Source organism: Phodopus roborovskii, unplaced genomic scaffold (genome assembly GCF_943737965.1).
Source record: "Phodopus roborovskii unplaced genomic scaffold, PHOROB, whole genome shotgun sequence".
NCBI lineage: Eukaryota > Metazoa > Chordata > Mammalia > Rodentia > Cricetidae > Phodopus > Phodopus roborovskii.
The window spans coordinates 17,058,000-17,080,871 of record NW_026126408.1 but is presented as its reverse complement, the minus strand read 5'-3'; the positions used below and the strand labels follow the sequence as shown (position 1 = coordinate 17,080,871).

The following is a 22,872-nucleotide window of genomic DNA, read 5'->3' as shown; positions in this document are numbered from 1 at the left end:
TAATGCTTTGGCTAGCATTTGGGAGCATATCCTTCATACTAGGTTACCTTATCTAACCTTAATACAAGGAGAGGTATTTAGTCCTACGAAAACTTGATACAGCATGCTCCGTTGATATCCATGGAAGGCCTGTTTCTTTCTGAACAAAAATAGAGAATGAGTGGATTGGTGGGAGGAGGGCAGACAGAAGGTGAAGGGTGGGAATAGGAGGAGAGGAGGGAAGGAAAACTTTAAAATAAATTTATTTAAAAAAACAATCTGCTCTTGGAAAACATTGATGAGAAGATGAAGGCCAAGCTGCAGATACAAAGGATATACTAAGAATCATGTATCTGAGAAGGGGCTTGTGCCTGGCATTGTGGTACATGCCCTAATCCAGCAGTAGACTAGACTAGGTGCTGAGCATGGTGGTTTAAGCCCTACACTAGCACTAGACTAGTGAGACAGAACAAGACAGCTATCTCTGAATCAAAGGTCAGCCTCGTCTATATAGTGATCCCAGGCCACAAGCTGACACCCTGTCTCAAAAGCAAAATTACCAGAAAAAAGAAAAGCAAGAGCTGGAGAAATGGCTTAAGAGGGGAAAAGGGACTTCTAAGAGACCAATAGCCATATCAGGAGATTTTGTAACCTTCTGTTGTTAATCCAGCTTCAGGGGATCTGACACTTCTGACCTCCACAGGCACCCACACTCCCATGGCAGGCAGGCAGGAAGGCAGAGGCGCACATACACATGCACACACAATTTTAACAACAGCTAGGAATATAATGATAACCTCAGACACTAAGGAACAGCTGGTGTCCGGAATAATGGAATGTACTCAACTTTAAAATGACTCAAATAAACACACATATACCATACACACATACACCAAAGATTTAACTTTTGTGTGCTTGGACTTCAGAATTAAATCTCTTCCCAATGATACTGTTCTATGGCCTAAAGATCAAACTGCAATGGGCAACCTAAAGCCTAATGAGGGGGCTTGAACAAGACTGAGAAAAGAGGTGGAAATCAAGGATGCATGCACTTATTATACATTCCCTGACTATTGCTAACCAGAACAGCACAAATACTGGCTCAATCACAGCTCCACATCCCTGAGAAAATAAATCCAGGTCCTGCACACACTCCTACAACTCTCCCATCTTTATTCACTTGTTTAGAACCAACAGCTGCCCCTTGCTAAGGTTACCACAAAAGCAAACAGTGAACTTGGAACCCGCCCAGCACTCTTATCAGATGTCCTCCTCAAAATGAACTGAATGACAGCTCTTCCCTTGACATTACTCTCAGCACAGAATAGAAATTTGATAAATTTACTTATTGGCTTTAAAATAAAGCATACCGAAACATAAGGTCTAAAGACATTGAAATCAATAAAAGGACGATCAACAACTGCAGATGAGGGGCTGGGGAGATGGCTCAACAGTGAAAAGCACAGGCTGCCCTTCCAGAAGAACAAAGTTCGATTCCCAACACCCGCATGGCAGCTCACAACAGTCTATAACTCCAGTTCCAGGGGATCCAATTCCCTCTTTTGGTTTCTGTGATCACTACACACATGTGGTACACAGATATATGTTTGGGCAAAACAGCACACACATAAAATAAAAATAAATCTTTTTAAAAATTTAATTAACATATAAAAATGTAGGTATGAGAATCTCTGGAAAATGAAAACGTTTATGGTCTCCATGGAAGCAGTTGCACAGGCCTATGAGGTCAACCGTCCAAGAAGCTAAAGTTCAAGCCACAAGAAAAGAATTCGTTCCACATGTCAAAAATCATTCTGAAGCACCAACCAACTCAATAATGACAGAGTAGAAAGCAGATTATACAATGACAAAAGAGGAATTCTGGTTGTTAGTTTATGTATTTAGAAGAAGTCAGAAAAATGTCAAGTCTTTGAATGTTAAAAGATATCCACAGAAGACAAAAGTAAAGGGACTAATACAGAGCAAGGTATGGTGGCTCATACCTACAATCCCAGTATAGGGACAGGGGAAGCACTGAGTGAGTGAATTCCTGAGTATTGCTGACAAGGGCTCCAAGGCCTCGGACCCAGAGGAAATTGGCAATATGGGCCAGGCCCTGAAGGAAAGGCAAAGCTTTCCTCTGGAGACCAAGTATGTTAACAGATGACTAATGAGCATGTGCAGACTAGCAACTGCCCTTTCCTGCTCCTGGATATTCACAGACCCAGACTGTTCACCTACAGAGACAGGTGCAGTGTGGTGGCAGTGTGACTGTGGGTGCAGTGTGGTGGCGGGGTACAGTGTAGCAGTTGTCCCATCCCCCATAACGAAATGTATCTTTTCAAACTCTACGCCAGGATAGAAACTTATACGAAAAATACTGATTATTTTTACCTAAAAATGGGGGGCAAAGAACTTAGCAAGGGTTGCCATGCAATGTCTTCTCATCCACTCAGTCCCCGTGATACTTGCTGACACTATGCTATTTACTTACATAACTCAGGCCAACCTACCTTGGTTAAATACTCCTGGGGGGTGGGTGCTGGGCTGAACTCACGCCTGGAAGGGATGTCCTCTTCTCTTCTGACATCTAGAATCAGCTGTGCCACGTTGTTTTCCTGGAACCGTGTCCTTTTCCCCAAAGCTCCTGAAAATTAAAATAAGATCCTACCAGTCAGACTTATAGTACAATCATGATGACTACTATTTTCAGAGTACTAAAGGTTTTCTCCATTCACGTATGAGAAGCTTGGGGCCCCAGCGATATTAAAAATGACTTCCTGAAGCCAAGGAATTATGGTGCCAAGGCTCAAACCCAGGATTCCTGACACTAGATTCTCAATCTCTATCTCTGCTTATTTTTTAGTCTCTTCTGAACAAATAACTTAGAAGTACTAAGGTTAGAAATCATATACACACATACATACTACATACATATATATGTATATGAATAATACACATGGAAAGATGGAGGTTGAACACATGTCATCACTCCCTCGGGATTATAGGATCCCGCTAAGTGCATTACATCCAGCACTTAGCGGGGCCTCAGCTTGTAAGATCCAGGCGAGTGCTCCATCTGGCTTCATATAAGACCAACATTTTTTCTTTTATGTCTCAGAAATAATATGCTGCAGAAGAGCTATTTTCAGACCATTATGAAGGGAAGCAAAGTTTCAACATCCACTCTCTGGAAAATGTGGGATTACAGAAATCTGCTTCCTATACTGAGATGGCTCGGGTCTGAGTCACTGTCGACCCTGGACACACAGCATGCTCACGATGGCCACTGAAATGTCTTAAAAGCTTACCTTTTTATAGTTAAGTCTACAGCTGAGTGGGAAAAAACAATCTGGGTCTCGTTTGATTTGGGAGTACAGTTCTTCATCTCAACTTCGGGGAAAAAAATTAAAAACTGAAATAGCTATTGAATATACTACCACTAAAAGCTGAATATACAAAGCACAGTGTCATTAATATTTAAATAATTCCCCCCAAAGTCTCCTAGAACAAAAATATTTGAAAAAAAAAAAATCTCTGAAATGAACCTCACAAGTTTATTAGATGTAAGTATATTTTCAAATGCAGACAAGATTACAAGTTATCCCTTTCATTATTCCAAAAACTAGAAACTAGATATTAAATAACTTTTCTCACACAAACACTGTAATAAAAGAAGGTTAAGATCACATACAGACATTTGATTCACAGTATGGCTAGAGGATTTTATCAATTAACATTGACTCAATAAGAAACACAGAAGACTGGGGCTGACAATAGTGTCAGTCTGAATGCCAGGCAGGTGTCACAGCCTGGGATGCTCAGCCTGAGCCCCCAAGCGGTTAACATCTGTCCTCATTAGTTCATGCATACTGAATGCCAACTACATTGTATAGGTTAGGGCTGGAAACAACACATGGCACTCAGAAGAGACAACAGCGGATTTAGGAGATCTTCTGTAACTCATTCGCTCTTTCAACATACACAGTGTATACCCCGTACAGCTTCAGAGACTGACCTGAAGGGATAAAGAAAATGACAGACACATGGACACAAAGCTATGATCAGATGGTCTGGGCTCTGAGATACAGAAGCCACAGCCTCTGGATACTCAGCATATTTATTATATACACTTGGGAGGCGGGATTATCATATACTGATAAACAGGGAGGTGCGGTAATTGTATATAGACAAACTCTAGGTAGGCACAGGCTCTGTAGGGGAGCAGTCTGCAAGCTATAAACATCTACAGTGGACATTTTCTGTACACGTTGTCAATTATCACACTAGGACCACAGGAAGGCTTTGTTGTTGCTCTGAGCCCTCACCCAGGGAAGATTTCGCCACCCCGAGGGGGCAGAGGCATTGGTCCATGACATGGCTGTGCCCTTGTCAAATAATACATTCACTCAACATACACTCAGAACTCTACTTGTTCACTACAATATTGAATGTTTCTATATTTCAGATAGTATTCTCACGTGCTCTCTTATTTTTAATATTTTTATTTATTTATTTTATTTTGGTTTTTTCAAGACAGGGTTTCTCTGTGTAGCCCTGGCTGTCCTGGAACTCATTCTGTAGACTTGGCTGGCCTCCAACTCAGTGATCCACCTGCCTTTCCTTCCTGGTGCCGGGAGTAAAGGTGTGTGTCACCATGCAAGGCTTAGATAGTATTCTCAATCACTAAAAATACACCCAAGAAATGCCCCTAAGAAATACAATATGGGATGCAACAAAGCAGGATGGGAACAACAGGAGACATTCATAAGAATGGGCAAGGCACAGGGGCAGGACTAAACTGGGGAGTCAGGAAAGGTCCCTGGAGGTTTATACCAGAATCAAATGGTCCAAGGTCCATTTATGTACTGCCTGGCTGCTATTATTACCAAATACTTAACTATCTTAGGATGAGGAAAGGACTCTATGAAAAAAACAAAATATAACTCCAAATTTGTTGAAAAAGATAAACTTTAAATAAAATTGTTTAAATATATTGTGAAATAAAAAATAGGTGGGATCCAAAAAAATAAATACTAGACCAAATATAGTAAGGTATCCCAAATTTCAACATTAAGGAGACTAAGACAAGAGTATCAGGAAGGAAGTCCAAGGCCTGCCTAGGCTACATAAACAAAGTCTGGAAAATGGAAGATTATAAATGTAGACTAACAAGTTTGCTTTCTTTTTTTTTTAATCCTGTGATCAGTCTAGTTCTACTAAAAAATAATAACAAAAATAAATAAATAAGCAAAAGGAATGGAGAGATAGCTCAGTCAATAAAGGCTGTGCTTCACAATCAAAAGGACAAAAAAGTAAAATGCCAAAATACAATACAAACTGCCGACATATATACTAGCTTTCCTGCAAAATTAAATCAATTACCCATGAAAATTAAAGTCTTACCTGTCAGATCAACCTGTAACTTGCTGATGTTTTTAGCAGTACTGAATTGGTTTTTTGCTTCTTTATATTCATAATAATATAAAAATAGATGTGCACATTCCAGATGGAATTGAATAGCTAAAAGTTGACCTGAATCACCATCAAATAAATTCTCTACTTTCATCACTATAAGACAAAAGATGAAATATTAAAAATTAAGATAAGTGAAATGAAGTCCCAAAATATTAAAGTATACATCACATGGTTTAAGTTAAAGTTTTGGAGAATGTTAGCTACATAAAGAACACAAATACAACAGCAGTTAACAACTAGCATTCTCTGAGCACTTACATCTCCAAACATGCAGTTAAGACTTTATATGCATTGCCTTCTGCACTGTCACACAGCCCCAGGAGATGCTATTATACACATTGACTTCTGCACCACACACAGTCCTAGAAGACTCTATTATATACATTGCCTTCTGCACCCACACGCAGTCCTAGGTGATGCTATTCACAGCACTGATCCAGGTACCTGCCCCCCCCCCTTTTTCTTTCTTTCTTTCTTTCTTTTTTTTTTTTTTTTTTTTTTTTTTTTTTGTTTGGTTTTCAAGACAGGGTTTCTCTGTGTAGCTTTGTAGATCAGGCAGTATGGAACTTACTGACATCTACCTGCCTCTGCCTCTGCCTCTGCCTCCTGAGTGCTGCGCTTCCTGGACAAGAATAAGACAATCGTGGCTGCTCACAAAACCCGTGCATATGTCTCACAAGCTGAAAAAACTCCTGCCAATATCTGATCTTTCAAGGGCAATATCTCAAATATAAATCCTTCTCAGGACACTGAATGCTATCTCAGCTAGTTGTAACTAACTCGTCAACATTTGGGTCAGATCGCATAATAAAACATTTTTTAAATAGAATAACTTGTGAAATATTACAGACTAATTTAGACATAGCTAAAATGTCTAATTATGTCAATTAGTGATGAGATAAAGTGAAAAATGTCAATTGAAGGGAATGTTGTGGAATATGATTTTAACTAGGCAAATATGTGTTACATTTGTTTATACTGTAGAATATTTAACTATGTAAAGGTGTGTTATTTTTGTTTATGTGGCACTTATTTATGAAAAAAATGTGTCCCATTTGTTTCACTTTGTCTGACTAAGGCACCTGATTGGTCTAATAAAAAGCTGAAGAGCCAGTAACTAGACAGGAAAGGGATAGGCAAGGGGCAGGCAGAGAGAATAAATAGAAGGAGAAATCTAGGCTTGAGAGAGAAAAGAACGAGAGAAGGGGAAAAGAGAACGAGGGGCACACCCAGGGCAAGAAGCCAGGAAGAAGCCAGTCAGCCAGCCATAGAGAGGCAGTAACAGTAAGACATAGAGAAGGAAGAAAGTTAAGTCCTGAGGCAAAGGTAAATAAAGAGAAACAGGTTGATTTAAGTTAAAAGAATTAGCCAGAAAAGAGCATAAGCTAGGCTGAGCATTCGAAACTAGTAAGTGTCAGTGCCATGATTTGGGAGCTGGTTGATGGCCTAAAAGAAAAAGCCTGAGTCAAGAGCAGCATAAATTCTTGGTTGCAGGGCAAAGCAAACGATGTGCCTGAGTCCACTGCAGAAACACCACAGGTCACCAGGCATGAGTCACCTAGAGTCAGATTTCCAATTATGTCATTAACCATTCTTGCTTCTGAACTGACTTTTAACTTCTAGAAAAAAAAATAATTCCCTTTAAAACAGACCATATGGTTTTAACCTTTAAAAAGATCATGGTTCTCCCCTTCCACCAATAAAGAAGTGTATTTCTTACAAAGATTAGTCACAGATACGGTAAAGATTTGGCAGTAAATACAGGTGGATATAATAAGGGACAATACAGGAGGGGAATAAATGTAACTTTTTATAAAAATCCCCGGAAACTAGATTTTCTTTAAAAACAAAAACCAACTCCTAGTAACAACACCTGGCCTGGCCTTTCTTTCCAACAACCAGTTTTCCACAAAAGCATAGCAAACTGTAAGAATTATACAATAGCCTTTGGGGTACAATGTAACTGCCATTTTATAAGACTAAATAGTTGACTGAGTTCTCACAGAATTTGGTATACTTGTCCCCCAGGAAAACTGTCACTGGCATTCAGTGCATCCCTGGGCTTTCAAAACTGTGCCCAGCTTCATGAACTACGAGGTTGTGACCATGCACTGTCCTTTTACAGAATAACCTCACTTCATTTCAAATCATATGATGGCATAAAGCGGGCAAGACCAAGTTTACATAGTTTTCACTTGTTAAAAATGGAAGACAACACACTGCCTGATAAACAGGTAGTGTGTCCTCATTTTTCCAAGCTCCATCTCAATCTCCATTCTGAAGAGAATGTCACACCTAAGCAGCACTACTGAAAAGGTTCAAATGTCACACATTAATGTAGGACCCATTTTCCCTAATTTCTATGAATCAAGTAATTCAGAAATCTTTACAGAGATGGAAGATGGCTATTCCCAGAAGTCAACACCACTATATCTCCCTCCAAATCTGCTAAATGTGCAGGTGTCTGCTGCTGTCACTCTACATTACCCAAAGGCACCACCTATTTCAGTCTAGGACTCCTTTTAAGTCGGTGCTCACTGTGGGAGCCTGGCAGCCTGTGCTTGAGTCCCAGCTTCCACAAAAGTGGAGTAAGTGTATGTATTCCACGCCAGACAGTGGTGGCACACACCTTTAATCCCAGCACAGAGGTGGGTGGATCTCTGTGAGTTTGAGGCCAACCTGGTCTATGGAACAAATTCCAGGACAGTCCAAGCTACACAGACAGACCCTGTCTCAAAACAACAACAACAAAAAGGAGTATGTGCGACAAAGTTGCCCATGTGTACACTATAAATAACAAATAATAAATATTTCTAAGTCTGCTACATACCTTGAGCAATACAGTTTTCAGCAAGAGCAAAAAGCTGAGGCGAGCGCTCCTCGAGCAACTGTTGGTGAATATTCACATATCTCAAAGTCCACCACGGCAAGCTCTAGAAAGAAACACCATCGAAGCTGAATTTGAGACACTTAGGGAAAACACTTCACAACTAAGGAGACCAATTCCTGGAATATCTTCACACTCACAAAACTCATACCTAGAGAAGCTTAATCATCCATGCTATGTTCTCAACAGGCTCACAGCCTGTTGTCATGTCTCCATTAACACTTTCTGAAGTTGCTTCAGATTTACCATCAGAATGACTAAAGCCCCGTGCCCTGCCATGGCAACTCTACTCCCTTCACAACCCAAGTACAACTTAACTGAGGTACACACTAAGCGCACAGCAGCTTTTTCTTTAATTCACTCAAGCTTCTTCTTATCAAGAAAGAGAACAAGTGCTAGGGAGAAGGCTTAGTTGCTGCACAGACATAAGGACCTGAGAGTTCAAATCACTATCGCCCACATAAAACACCACAGGTGTTGTGACTCAGAGCTGACGATGTGAGATGGGAGGGTCTCAGGAACCCACCAGTGAGCCTAGCAGAAACAGCTTCAGAGTCAGTGAGCCACCCCCCCCCCCTCACAAGAAGACATGTGCCCTTCTCCTCTGGACTCCATAAGTCACAAGGCACTCATGCACAAGCACATACACATACATACATACGTACACACACACACACACACACAGTCTTTCTTTTACTGCTCAATCCCGTCTTCCTCTAGAAAAGGCCATAACAAAGATTAAAAATATAGATACCTGTGCAAGTCATAATACATATTTTAAAGGGGTTGATAAAATACAAATCTGAGTATATGCTGAGTCACCTAAATTTAAGTTAGTCAGCAGATGGCTCATACCCACTAGCTCAGCACTAGGGAAAGGAAAGCCGAGAATTACAATCTCAAGTCAGCCTTCGATACCTGTGATCTCATCTCAAAAAAATAAATAAATGTGAGCCTGAATTACATTACATGACTGTGTAAGAAACAAATTTTTCTTTCTCAGTAGTAATAGCTACTATTAGATCATGCTTAGTTACCAAAAGCATTTTTTACTTGAATTTAATATCTCATTTGATTAAGGAGTACCTTTCTCACAGACCTAGTGCAGCAAGTCTGAACTCTTGGGAGACTGAAACAAAAGGGTCAAAATTCAAGGCCTGCCTGGGCATCTTAGTGAATGCAAGGCCAGTCTGAGCAACTTAGAGAGAGGACTGGAGGGACAGTTCATTGGTAGAGAGACCACTTGCCTAGTGAGTTCCAGGCCCTAAGGCTCAATCCTTAGTATCACAGAAAGGGGGAAGGGTCCCATTCCAATCAGCTACGCACAACTAGCATAACTAAATTTCTGACTTTACAATGAAATCTTTTTTAATTAGTAATGCTGTTTCTCAGTCCATGGAAGAAAAGCAGAATTATCTAAGAGGAAGGAAGTTTCAAATCATTTTATTTTAGCTGAATTCCCGGAGGCGTTCCCTCACTTTCCTTTTTCTGGTCACTGAGGCTAGTAGAGTCAGTCTATATTTCACCACCTCCCCTTATCTGCTGCCAGGACAATGAGTCAGGCCTGGCAGCTTATTCTTTCCCTTTCCAGAGGACGGAATTCAGTCACCTCCAGTTAAAAGGAGTGAGCTGTTAAGAAAACATATGACCTAAGGCGCTGAACTCAAGATGGGTTCTGTGATTTTAACTCTGTTGTGAGCTGGAATAGGAGGAGTCCAGAACCAATCAGGACTTCTCCCTTCAGCTCTGCTGGGAAACACCAAGGCCAGTTTTATCTGCTAAGAAGTACAAAGCAGAAACACTGAGGTGTTGATAAAAATGGAAACTGACAGCCTTGCCTCCTGTTGAGGCACTTACCACAGTCAGTACAGACTGACTGAGAAGTCGCACTAGTCAAGAACCTTCTCCATGGCAGGGTCAGTAAAACAGTCAAAAAGGAACTCATTCTGTTTGAGGGTCTGCCTTTAGCCTCCCCAACCCCCCTACCCCGCACCCCACCCACCCACTACCCCTGTGTACTGGGCACTGATCCTAGAGTCTCACCACGCCAGGCAATTGTCAGTTAGAGACCACCTGGCCTAAGTTCACACAGCTGAGAAGAGACAGAGAACTGTGGCCTGATCTTACAGCTGGGATTTACTCAGCCTGTACATGTTAATCCCAGTCTACAGACTGAGCAGGCAGGCTGGGGAGAGGGGAGTGCGTGTCTTTCATAAGGATCCACAAATATCACAGCAAACACCAGGATACTTTTCTTTAGGAAGCTAATTCACTCAAAAATCAATTTAAAATGGTGTTGGGGACCATCACCATCCTCACAACCTCAGGTCTCTGACATAGAAAATTACTGCCTCTTAAGAAAAAAGCAGAATGTTCAGCAGAACATTCTAAGGGACAGGCTTGCAGTTTTACAGCCAGTTAAAGAATAACTCAGGGCTATCTCTCCTGCTGCAATTTACAGCCAATTACAGGTTAGCTAAACGACTTAGGGCATTCCTTCTACCGACCTTCTCACTCTGCCTACATGCAAACCCTGCTCACATGCTGCCCATGGTCCTGTATAAGCCTCCCCCGAGAAAATAAAATTTGTCAGCTTGATCATAATACTGTCTTGCTGCTGTTCTTTGTATCCCTTGTCCTCCATTCCCCCTCCCCCCAGGTGTTCCCTGGTCAGTCGTTGACTTCCCCAAGGGTGGAGGCAAAATGGAGTCTAACCAGTAGGTGGAGCTTGCCTAACTGGTGGGAGGCCCTGGGATTGCTCTTCACTGCTGAACTAACTTTGAAGACTGAAATCTACTTACTAAGTATGTGTGCCTCTTTTAGGAGAGATGCAGTCTTAACCACATTATTGAGCAATTTCACAGGGGCTGAAGGGATGGCACATCACTTAAGAATGTTCACCCCTCTCTCGGAGCATTCAAGCTTGGTTCCTAGTACCCATATCAGGTGGCTCACACCCACATGTTACCCGAGGGCAAATGGACTCAAGACCTCTGGCCTCCTCTGGCATGTGCACCCACCTGAGTGACCCATCCAGACAGGCATCCAGACAGACAGACAGACAGACAGACACACACACACACACACACACAATCAATCAATCAATCAATCAAAAACAAAATCTCTAAAAAGAGGGGGTATTGTAAATATTCATCATGCCACCAAAAGGTAGGGGAACAGCTGGAGACATGGCTCCAAGATTAAGAGAACTAGCTGCTCTTCCAGGGGACATGGGTTTGATCCTCAACACCCATATGGTGGCTACAGGCCATCTGTGATTCCAGTTCCAGGGAGATCCGACACCCTCTTCTGGCCTCTGCAGATTTGACCAAGCATGCATGTGGTACACTCTCACATAGGGAACATGTAAATCCGAGTGAATGTGTACTGTTTGACATAATCATGTCAGGGACCCCAATGCCTTAGACCTATGGAAAATGGCAATGACTTCCCCAGGTAAGGCTCAAGGAAATGGCAAAGGCTTCCCCTACTCTGTAAGAAGGAGGTTGATACTATGTGTTGGAAACATCCACAGCAACTTTCTCCAAAACTCACACACCCCCACTCATACCCACATTTACAGCCTGAAGACTGCTTCCCCTACAGAGACGGCTGCTACGGTATTACCTGAACCAGTCTCCTTGATCAGCTCTATGCAATAACTCCACCTCCTTGTTCAGCTCTGTGCAATAACCCAGCCTCCTTGTTCATCTGTGTGCAATAACCCTGTCTCCTTGTTCATCTGTGTGTAATAACCCCACCTCCTTGTTCAGCTGCACATAATAAATACACTAAGCATCTAGAGTGCTGCAGCTTCACGTGATACAGCCTGAACGCAGACAAAATACACATACACATAAAAATAAGTGATTTGTTTGGTTTGGGGTTTTAATTTTTCAAGACAAGGTTTCTCTGTGTAGCCCCTGGTGGTCCTGTAACTCACTCTGTAGACCAGGCTGGCCTCATACTCAGAGATCTGCCTGCCTCTGCCTCCTGAGTGCTAAGAATTTAAAGGTGTACGCCACCAAGCCCAGCCACAAATAAACCTTTATTGGAACACAACTCAACCCATCTGTTGAGACTGTGGCTGCTCTCAAACTACCACATAGTAAGCTAAGCAGTCACCATGCAGACTACACACTACACAGCTGACAACCTCCACCTAAACCTCTGACCTTTGCACTTCAATGAATCATTCCTAGTGCCTATCAACTTCCTGCACAATTGTTTCTCCCCACTGATATATACAACCTAAAGAAACCAAACAACAAATAGATCTTCTACACTCAACACAAATAAAGAAACCAATAATTCAGATCCCTTCCATTCTCATTGCTACTGACTATCAGCTAAAATTTATAAATTTGAATGGTACCTTACTAATCAAAGAATAAATACACACATACACATTCTTCTCCTCTCTCTCTCCCCTACTAAAAAGGTTCAATACAGTCTCATTTTATACAAGATTAACCTCACAAGAAAATATTTTTCCTTATTTCATGAGTCTTTTAAATTAAGTTTCTCCAAGAAGATACAGAAAACAAAACCTACTGAGACACAGCCAGCATCAATCTGATGTCTAAATGTCTAAGGACACAAGAGGGGCCTGTGTGGAATGCTCACAGAGCCTTCCCTGGCCTTACCTGGAGAGCTGTTAATTTATGTCTGATGTTCACCAGAATAATGTGTGCTATTAACAGCAATATGGGCTTTGAAGTCAGGCTGTAGATGGATTCACCATCTAGAATGAGCAGGCCCAGAATAACAGCATCCAGTCCTTTGAACTGAAAAAGATATGGAAGTTACACAATTTAACAAGATATTCACTGTTACAGATAATTCAGCTTAGGAATAAGAACATTAATTACATAGCAATAGACACCAGAAGTGACCATGACCTTGCAAATGTCACTGAAGACCTACAAACCCATCCTGCCCTGCCAGACGGCCACATGGATGCTCTAAATTCAGAGGAACAGGAATCCAACCAAAATGTTTAAAGAAAGTGAGAAGAAAGCCCATAAAAGTCAAGACAGGCATGATAGTGCAGGAAAACAGTCCCTGCTTTCTAAGAGGTTGATGCAGAAAGGAGGCTTGAGCCCAGGACTTCTGAACCAACACCAGCCTGAGAAACACAGCAAAAAAACTATGCCAAAAAACGAGGGAAAGAACAACTAGAAAAGTAACTGCCTAACCTGTGCTTCTCAGACCAGACTGGGCTCAGCTGGCTAACCTACTCTCCTCAGATAAGACAGGAACTCAGTCTGTGCTGCTCACATCAGACTGGAGCTCATGGCTTACAAGTGCATACTTCTTAAAGTCCAAGTCACTCTGGTGAAGTGCAGGAAGATGTGAGACATGCCTCTAAGAGGAAGAAACATCCCATTCTGAGATGAGAAATATGTTCTGTTCTCTCTCTGTCTTCTACCTAAAACCTCTAGATACAAATAACAAACAAGCAGTTTAACAGGGCAACAAAAATTAGACAAGACTGCCATGATCTCATTGTCCTGATAGCAATTCCCACTGGGGCTGGTTCCAAGCCTACCTCTTCAATGGGACTAACAAGTGACATACGATGAATGAATGAATGAATGAATGAATGAATGAATGAATGAACGAACGAACGACCATGTTAAAGGCAGGTTCTCTTCCTCTCCTTACCCTAGATCACCATGTGGAAAATGCTATCCACAGCTCTCAGCCCTGTACGCAACACAGATTTGCAAGGTTCTAACTGTGCTTTCAGAGCAGGAGGGAATGGCCCATTTTTAAGAGGATCACTTATATATATTTTTTAATAAAAATAGACAACACAAAGTGTAAAAGAAAAGCCAACAACAATTCTGCAGGCAAGAGAGCATAAGATATAGAAAATATACATTCATCAGCACATCGTGGGAAATGCAACATCTGGAAGTCTGAGCCAAATGTATAAAGCCAGATTCTATGAGGGCGCCCTTCCACTGTAAGGGGTGGGTTTCTTGTGTAAGGGACAGCTTTCTAGTGTTAGGTGCAGCCTTCCCGTATGCAGGTAGCCTTCCTGTGTGAGGGAGACCTTCCAGTGTTACTGGCAACCTGCTGGTCTGACATGGGCTTTCGGTGCTTTTCCTTGAGGGCTGGTTAGCGCCAATGAGTGGCTGGAAAACAGCTCTACAAGTGCCCAGATCATAGATAAAAGCAGGGAAATTAACTCTGCTTTGGTAACTATATGAGCAAAGCATACTTGCAAATACTTAAGGATAAATCAACACAGGCAAATAACTGGAAAAAAAAAATACTGAAGCACTGGCTGCCAGGGCAAAGTTAACCCAGCTAGGGGAGAACACTTAGCAGGTAAAGCACTTTACTTGCAGAACAAGCCAGAATCCATGGAAAGTTTGGGTTCCAGAATCCATGGAAAGCTCGGTGCAGTAGCAAGCATCTGTAATTCCAGCATTCCTACAGAGAGAAGGGAAATGGAGACAGAAGAACTCTGGACATTTCAAAGGCCAGCTAGCCTGGGACACACAGCACAAACCACACAAGATCACTTCTCACACAAGTTGAGAGGCGAGAACCAACACCTAAGGCTGTCTTCTGATCTCCATTTGCACACATGCAGCCTCATTCACATACACAAACACATACACAAAGTTCTTTAAAAAAAAAAAATAATAACAAGGCCAGGTGTGTAGTAATGTTTTGTTTGTAATCTAACAAAGCTTGCCTGAAGATCAGAGTGCAGAGCTGAGTCACTACTAGTTAGTCAAATACCTAGTTAAGAGCTAAGCCACTAGTTAGCCATAGAGGACAGCCAGTGACGGTCACACCTTTAATCCCAGAACTTGGGAGAGGCACATGGATCTCTGTGAGTTCAAGGCCACATGAGAGTGAATCTGTCTAAAAGAAAAGCAGAGCTCATGCCTTTCATCCCAGCACTAGAGAGACTATGAGGCAGGAGCTCTGTGCGGACTGAGGTACAGTGGATTACCTCTTTGGTCTGAGTCTTCAGAGGTGAGAACTCTCTAGTGGCTGGCAGGTTTGCTTTTCTGATCTTCAGCTTGAACCCCAATATTTGTCTCTGAGTTTTTAGTCTTCATGCAACACAGGTGTAAGTGACAACACCTTTAATCCCAGTACTTGGGAAGCAGACAGGACAATCGTTATGAGTTCAAGGTCAGCCTGGTCTACTCAGTGAGTTTAAGACTAGCCATGTCTACGTAGTGAGAGCCTGCCTCAATCTCAAATAATAAGTATAAGCTCAAACATATCACTGAATAACAGAAGTCAAAAAAATAAACCATACACTGTTTCATTTACTCATAACCAGACAACACTAAACAGTATGATTCCTAAGGAGCCACACACAGCACACAGCTACTATGAATAAAAGCACAGAATGATCAACAAGGACCTGTTGCTGCCAGTGCTTCAGGAAAGTGGAAGTCGGAAGATGCTCTCACATACACACGGAGTCTTCCAAAGAGTCTTCCAATGCAGCATGCCCAGGCTTATTGAGATCAGAGCACAAGAAAAGACAACAAGTATTCGGATGGGAGTTTAGCTCAGTGGTAGTATTTGCCTAACATGCTGAACCATGGGTTTGGTTCCCAGTGAATCAAACAGAAAAAAGGATACAACTGTTTGTATAAGTCAACAGGCAAACAGAGAAGGCTGCAAACCCATAAGAGCTAAAGGGACCTCACCAGCGCCCCCTACCCTTTTAACCACGGAATCAAGACAGGAATCAAAATCTAAGGAAAGCCATCAGAAGCTCTCTGGTCTATGGCAATGATCATGTCTACTCTCTCAACTAGGTGCTGACTGCAAAGGAGACATAATTGTTTTTGTGTATACAAATGTGCATGCATGTAATGTACACGTGTTATGATATGTGCATGTGTGAGCCCAATGTAAATGTCACAGCATATGTGTGGAGGTCAGAAGATCAATGAACAGGCATTCTTAGTAGTTTGTGAAAACCACAAATCTATTTCTTCCCCACCTACGGTTAACTCCAATTCACAAACACTTGTTTGAAAAGAATCGCATTTAGAATAAAAGAAAAAGAAGAAGAAGAAACTATATATATATAACATTTCCAAGAAGCATACCTCACTAAACTGCTCCAGCAGAACAGGAGGCAAGAAATCCCGAGGGTGCAAGGCCACAAGAGGCCCAGTCCAATTACTCTGAACAAAGAGCTGCAAGCTGCTCACACCAAGTAGGAATACTAGCTGCTGTCTAAAAACAAGAGGAGGAAATATCTGTTAGAATTTCTATGCTGTGATTAAAAAAAAAAAAAAAAAGAAAACATGACCAAAAGCAAGTTAGGGAGGAAAAAGTTTACTCCAGCTTACAGCCCTCAGGTCACACTCCAGCAGTGAGATCACAGGGCAGGAACCTGAAGGCAGGAACTGAAGAGAGGCCAGGGAGGAGTGCTGCTTACTTGCTTGCTCTCCATGGTTTTCCCCAGCCTGCTTTCTAATACCACTCAGGACTATCCGCTCATGGTGGCCATGGTGAGCTGGGCCCTCGTACATCAATCACTAATCAAGAACATGCCCTACAGACTCGCTTAGTTAGGCCAAATCTTATGGAGGTGTTTACTCAGTTACAGATCCCCTGTTCCAAGATATATCTAGGTTTATGTCAAGTTGACAGAAACCAACCAGCACAGAAAATAAATATCAACAACCATATAACCATATGCTTGCATACATGCTACTTAATTTCAGTTTAATTAAGAAAAAAAAAAAAAAACTAGGCCAGGTGGTGGTGTACCTCTTTAAATCTCAGCACTCAGGAAGCAAAGGCAGGTGGACCTCTCTAAATTCGAGGTCAGCCTGGTCTACAGAGCAAGTTCCAGAATAGCCAGAGACACACAGAGAAACCCTGTCAGTAATATGTGAAACTATCCTAATATGGTACAATTTATATCTGCAATGTCCAATAAATCCATTAGTCACATGTAGCTTTTAAACTGAATTTAATATAGGGCTGTAGAGATGACTCAGTGGTTAAGAGCACTAGCTGCCCTCCCAGAGAACCCAGGTTTTATTCCCAGCACACATGGCTGAAACAACTGTCTGTAACTCCATTTTCAGGGCATCTGCTGCCCTCTTCTGACCTCCATGTGCACTGCATGCACATGGTGCACACTGGTGCTGTTTTTCTTTTCTAATTGTTGCTGCCTTTTTTTTAAGCTTGGGCTATACTATTCAGCAAATGCCACTCCACTGGATAGGCTGCCAGAGCCAAAGCCTGAGGGAATCCTGTTCCCTTAGGCACTGACTCTTTCAAAGCTACTAAGGAAACTTATTTAAATCTCTGTCCTACTAAAGAATTCAAGATTCAAAGGATGAGGTAGAATCCTGCTTTCCCCAAGAGACTGAATGGCAAACCTCTCAGGTCTCTCAAGAAGTCCTCCAGCTTGTTTCTGCCCTTCATTATAAATCCTTCTCCACCTGGTTCCTCCCTAGCTAGCTTTGATCTAGCCTCCTGACTACAGATGAATTTTATTTAATCAAACACATCTTTGCATCATTAAACAAATGTTCCAGAGCATAAACAAAAGTAACAAACCTTAAAATAATATTCTACAACACATTGGTATAGGCAAAGGCCCATATGTATAAAATAAAAATAGATAAATGTAAATCTAATTTAACTTAAATGCAAAATGTAATCTTTAGGCACAATTTCCATATTGCAAGTACTCAACAGTTCAGTATGAAAAGTAGTTACTGTATTGGCCACAAGAGACACTACCCCCATCATCAAAATACTCTCTTGGAGAGTGTACCCTAAAATAGGTCAAACCAAGTGCCTCTTTTCAAGCTACCATTCTGGTCCACCTATGAATAATGCATTTGTGTGCATGCTTGTGGCCTTGGGGGAGGGTATAGGAGGGATGTGAATGGGGCTAACTTTACTATAGTACAAACACATGAGCCATCAAATAAGAATCAAGAACAAAGCCAGACCTTGTGCTAAAAATGGCAATCTTAGCTACTGGGGAGACTGAGCAAAAGGATCACAAGTTCAAAGCCACCATGAACAGTTTGATAAGACCCTGCCTCAAAATAAAAAGTATAAAAAAGAGTCAAGGGTACAGCACAATGTTAGAATATGTGCCTAGTAAGTCATAAAAAAGAAAACAGAATCCAAAATGAGATGAACATTGTTGTGTATACCTATAAACCCAAAATTTGGGGAGCAAAGGCAAAAGGATTATGTGTTTGAGGCCAGCCTGCAGTTTATTGTAAGCCCCTGGCCAAATGCATAATACAAGACAAGGTCACAAATAACAACAGTAACAAAATGAAGAACAGTATAGGAAGTTAGAAAAAAAAAATGAAACAGTATTATTTTAACTTTAAAAAGAAATAGTAATACTCACAAGTGAACTATTTATGAATGTGTATTATGTTTTATTTATCTTTACAACCTAACAAGATAGCTGGTTTATTACTCAAGCAACAGTATGAAACTATTCTATAAACATCAGGGTAGAATGAAATTACAGGCATTTTGGAGATGGCTAAGAATTTTGAAATAGCTGTCTCCGGTCCCCATCCAGAGCACCCTTGGAGCTCTGATACACCCCCACCCATCCCCACCGCCAGCCTACCCCCCATACCCTGTGCCCTACCCCACTCACGGTCCTGCCGCTCTGGTTGAGCACTGGGACAGAGGGTGGAGCCAACAGTCCACCCTACATCGGAGACCTCTCAGAGCAACTCCGAACAAAGGAGACCTGACTATATCCATGCAGGACCACCCATAATTTCCACCTGCTTGGTCTCTGACCCCGCCTCCAGTCCTCTGCTGGAGTCCCGGGCCCCTCCCAGAGATCTGCCTATCACTACGGGTCCACGCTGAGTTCCTGTGGGCAAGATCCTTGACCCCCAAATCCGGGCCTCTGCCAAAGAAAGAGGTCTCAGCTGGAGAGCTCCAGTTTCCAGTGAGATCCTACTATCCTGCAAAACCTTCTCAAGTTCCAGCTCAGCCCTTGTCCTCTTCCGCCAGCTATTGGCCAGAGCTATTGGCCAGGGGACCACTCTGAGTACATGCTGGCATCTTCTTCTGGATCCTCATCCTTGACCCCATCCCTGCATCCCTGTCTGCGGAGAAACCTCCTAGAGAGCTTGGACCACACAGAGCTACAGATATTGAATCTCAGACCCACATAAGCCCATCAGGGAAGTCCATAGAGAGAGGGGGAGACCCCACCAACACCTACTGGAAGAAGATATGGGAAGAAGGCAATACAAGAGAACACCTAACAACAGAAAGACAAGCATGACACCACCAGAATCTAGGGAATCTACACCAACTAGAATGGAACACAACAACAAAGCAGAGGAAGCAGAAGGGTACGACTTAAAAATTACCATCATAAAAATGATAGAGGCTCTCAAAGAAGATGTGAGAAAATCCCTTAAAGAAATGGAGGAAAAAACAAACAAAAAAGTGGAAGAAATGAAAAAATTCCTTAAGGAAAGTACAGAAAGCCAAGAAAAAACAATTAAGAAGGTGAAGGAAACAGTTCAAGACTTGAAAACTGAAATAGAGAAAATAAAGGCAACACAAACTGAAGGATTGCGGGAAATAGAAAAGCTGGGCAAAAAATCGGCAACTACAGACACAAGCATAACCAACAGAATTCAAGAGATGGAAGAGAGAATCTCAGGCGCAGAAGATAAACTAGAAAAAATAGATTCACCGACCAAAGAAAATCATAAATCCAACTAATCCTTAACACAAAACATCCATGAAATGTGGGACACCATGAAAAGGCCAAACCTAAGAATAATAGGCATAGAGGAAGGTGAAGAAGCCCAGCTCAAAGGTGCCGAAAACATATTCAACAAAATCATCGAGGAAAATTTTCCAAATCTGAAGAAGGACATGCCCACAAAAGTACAAGAAGCATACCGAACCCCAAATAGGCTGGACCAAAGAAAAAAGACCCCCTCGACATATAATAATCAAATCAACTAGCATACAGAATAAAGAAAGAATATTAAGAGCAGCGAAGGAAAAAGGACAGGTAACATATAAAGGCAGACCTATCAAAATTACACCTGACTTCTCCATGGAAACCCTCAAGGCCAGAAGGTCTGGATAGATGTTCTCAAAGTATTAAGAGAACACGGATGCCAGCCTAAGCTACTATATCCAGCAAAACTTTCAATCACTACAGATGGAGAGAACAAGATATTTATGACAAAACCAGATTTTCCCAATACGTATCTACAAATCCAGCCCTACAGAAAGTATTGGAAGGAAAACTCTAACCCAAGGAAGGTAACTACGCCCACAAAAATGTAGGCAACAGATAATCCAACTACACCAGAAACCAAGGGTGAAGCAGAACAAATATATTCACAATACCACTGCCAACAACAAACCTAAATCAAACAAGCATCAACAATCAATGGTCCTTACTCAACATTAATGGTCTTAACTCACCTATAAAAAGACACAGGCTAACAGAATGGATACGAAGACAGAATCCATCCTTCTGCTGCATACAAGAAACACATCTAAGCTTCAAAGATAGACATTACCTCACGGTAAAGGGTTGGGAAAAGATTTTCCAATCAAATGGAAATAAGAAGCAAGCAGGCGTAGATATCCTAATATCTAACAAGTTAGACTTCAAACCAAAATTAGTCAAAAGAGATGAAGATGGTCATTTCATATTCATCGCAGGAGAAATCCATCAACACAAAGTCTCAGTTCTGAACATCTATGCCCCAATACAAAGTCACCCACATTCGTAAAAGAAACACTACTAACACTCAAAGCTCATATAAAACCGCACACACTTATAGCGGGAGACTTCAATACACCACTCACAACACTAGACAGGACCACAAATCAGAAACTCAACAAAGAAACAAAAGAATTAACAGAAGTTATGTCTCAACTGGGGTTAACAGACATCTATAGAACATCCCATCCAAAGACAAAAGAATATACCTTCTTCTCTGCTCCACATGGAACCTTCTCTAAAATCGACCACATACTAGGTGACATAACAAACCTCAACAGATACAAGAGAATAGGAATAGTCCCCTGTATCTTATCAGACCACCATGCTTTAAAATTGGAATTCAACAACAACACAAATAGCAGAAAACCTGCAAACTCATGGAAACTGAACAATGTGCAATTGCACCACTCCTGGGTCAAAGAAGAAATAAAGAAAAAAATTAAGGACTTTCTAATATTCAACAACAATGAGGATACAACATACCCGAACTTATGGGACACCTTGAAAGCAGTGCTACGAGGGAAGTTCATTGCACTAAGAGCCCATATGAAGAAAATAGAGGATAGTCACATAAGAGAATTAACAGCGCAACTGAAAGCCTTAGAACAGAGAGAAGCGAATTCACCCCGCAGGAGTAGACACCAGGAAATAATCAACTTGAGGGCTTAAATCAACAAAATAGAAACCAGGAAAACAATACAAAAAAAAAAAAAAAAAATCAATGCAACGAAGAGTTGGTTTTTTGAGAAAATCAACAAGATAGACAAACCTTTATCCAAATTAATGAAAAAGCAGAGACAGAACATGCAAATTAACAAAATCAGAAACAAAATGGGGAACATAACAACAGACACAGAGGAAATCCAGACAATTTTCAGGTCATACTTTGAAAATCTGTATTCCACAAAAATTGAAAATTCAAAGAAAATGGACAAGTTTCTGGATAACTATCACTTACCAAAATTAAATCAAGAACAGACAAACAACTTAAATAGACCTATAACCTGCAATGAAATAGAAGCAGTCATCGAAAGCCTTCCAACCAAAAAAAGTCCAGGGCCAGATGGATTCAGCGCAGAATTCTACCAGACATTCAAGGAAGAACTAATACCACTACTCCTCAAACTGTTCCACAAGATAGAAAAAGAAGGTACATTGCCAAACTCTTTTTATGAGGCCACAATAACTTTGGTACCCAAACCTCACAAAGACACAACTAAGAAAGAAAACTACAGGCCAATACCCCTGATGAACATCAATGCAAAAATACTCAATATAATACTGGCAAACCAAATTCAAGAATACATCAGAGAAATCATCCACCATAACCAAGTAGGCTTCATACCTGGAATGCAGGGATGGTTTAACATACGAAAATCTATCAACGTGATCCACCATATAAACAAACAGAAAAAGAAAAACCATATGATTATCTCCCTAGATGCGGAAAAAGCCTTCGACAAAATTCAACACCCTTTCATGATAAAGGTCTTGGAGAGGTCAGAGATAACAGGAACATACCTAAACATAATAAGAGCAATATACAGCAAACCAACTGCCAACATCAAACTGAATGGAGAGAAACTTAATTCCTCTAAAATCCTTAATTCCTCTAAAATCAGGAACAAGACAAGGCTGCCCTCTCTCTCCATATCTCTTCAATATCGTACTAGAAGTTCTAGCTAATACTATAAGACAACAAAAGGAGATCAAGGGGATCCAAATTGGAAAGGAAAAAGTCAAACTGTCTCTATTTGCA

General features: G+C 41.3%; 1 protein-coding gene across 1 annotated transcript in view; it reads right to left on the bottom strand.

Moving 5' to 3' along the window:
- Nucleotides 1-22,872, bottom strand: part of Ttc27 (tetratricopeptide repeat domain 27) — a 121,246-nt gene that overhangs the window by 93,316 nt on the left and 5,058 nt on the right. The window contains exons 3-7 of the mRNA XM_051181867.1: nucleotides 16,444-16,573; nucleotides 12,991-13,131; nucleotides 8,288-8,390; nucleotides 5,386-5,550; nucleotides 2,493-2,626 (exon numbers count right to left, since the gene is read on the bottom strand). Of these exons, the coding sequence (XP_051037824.1) occupies nucleotides 2,493-2,626; nucleotides 5,386-5,550; nucleotides 8,288-8,390; nucleotides 12,991-13,131; nucleotides 16,444-16,573 (673 nt within the window). The remainder of the gene's footprint in view (nucleotides 1-2,492; nucleotides 2,627-5,385; nucleotides 5,551-8,287; nucleotides 8,391-12,990; nucleotides 13,132-16,443; nucleotides 16,574-22,872) is intronic.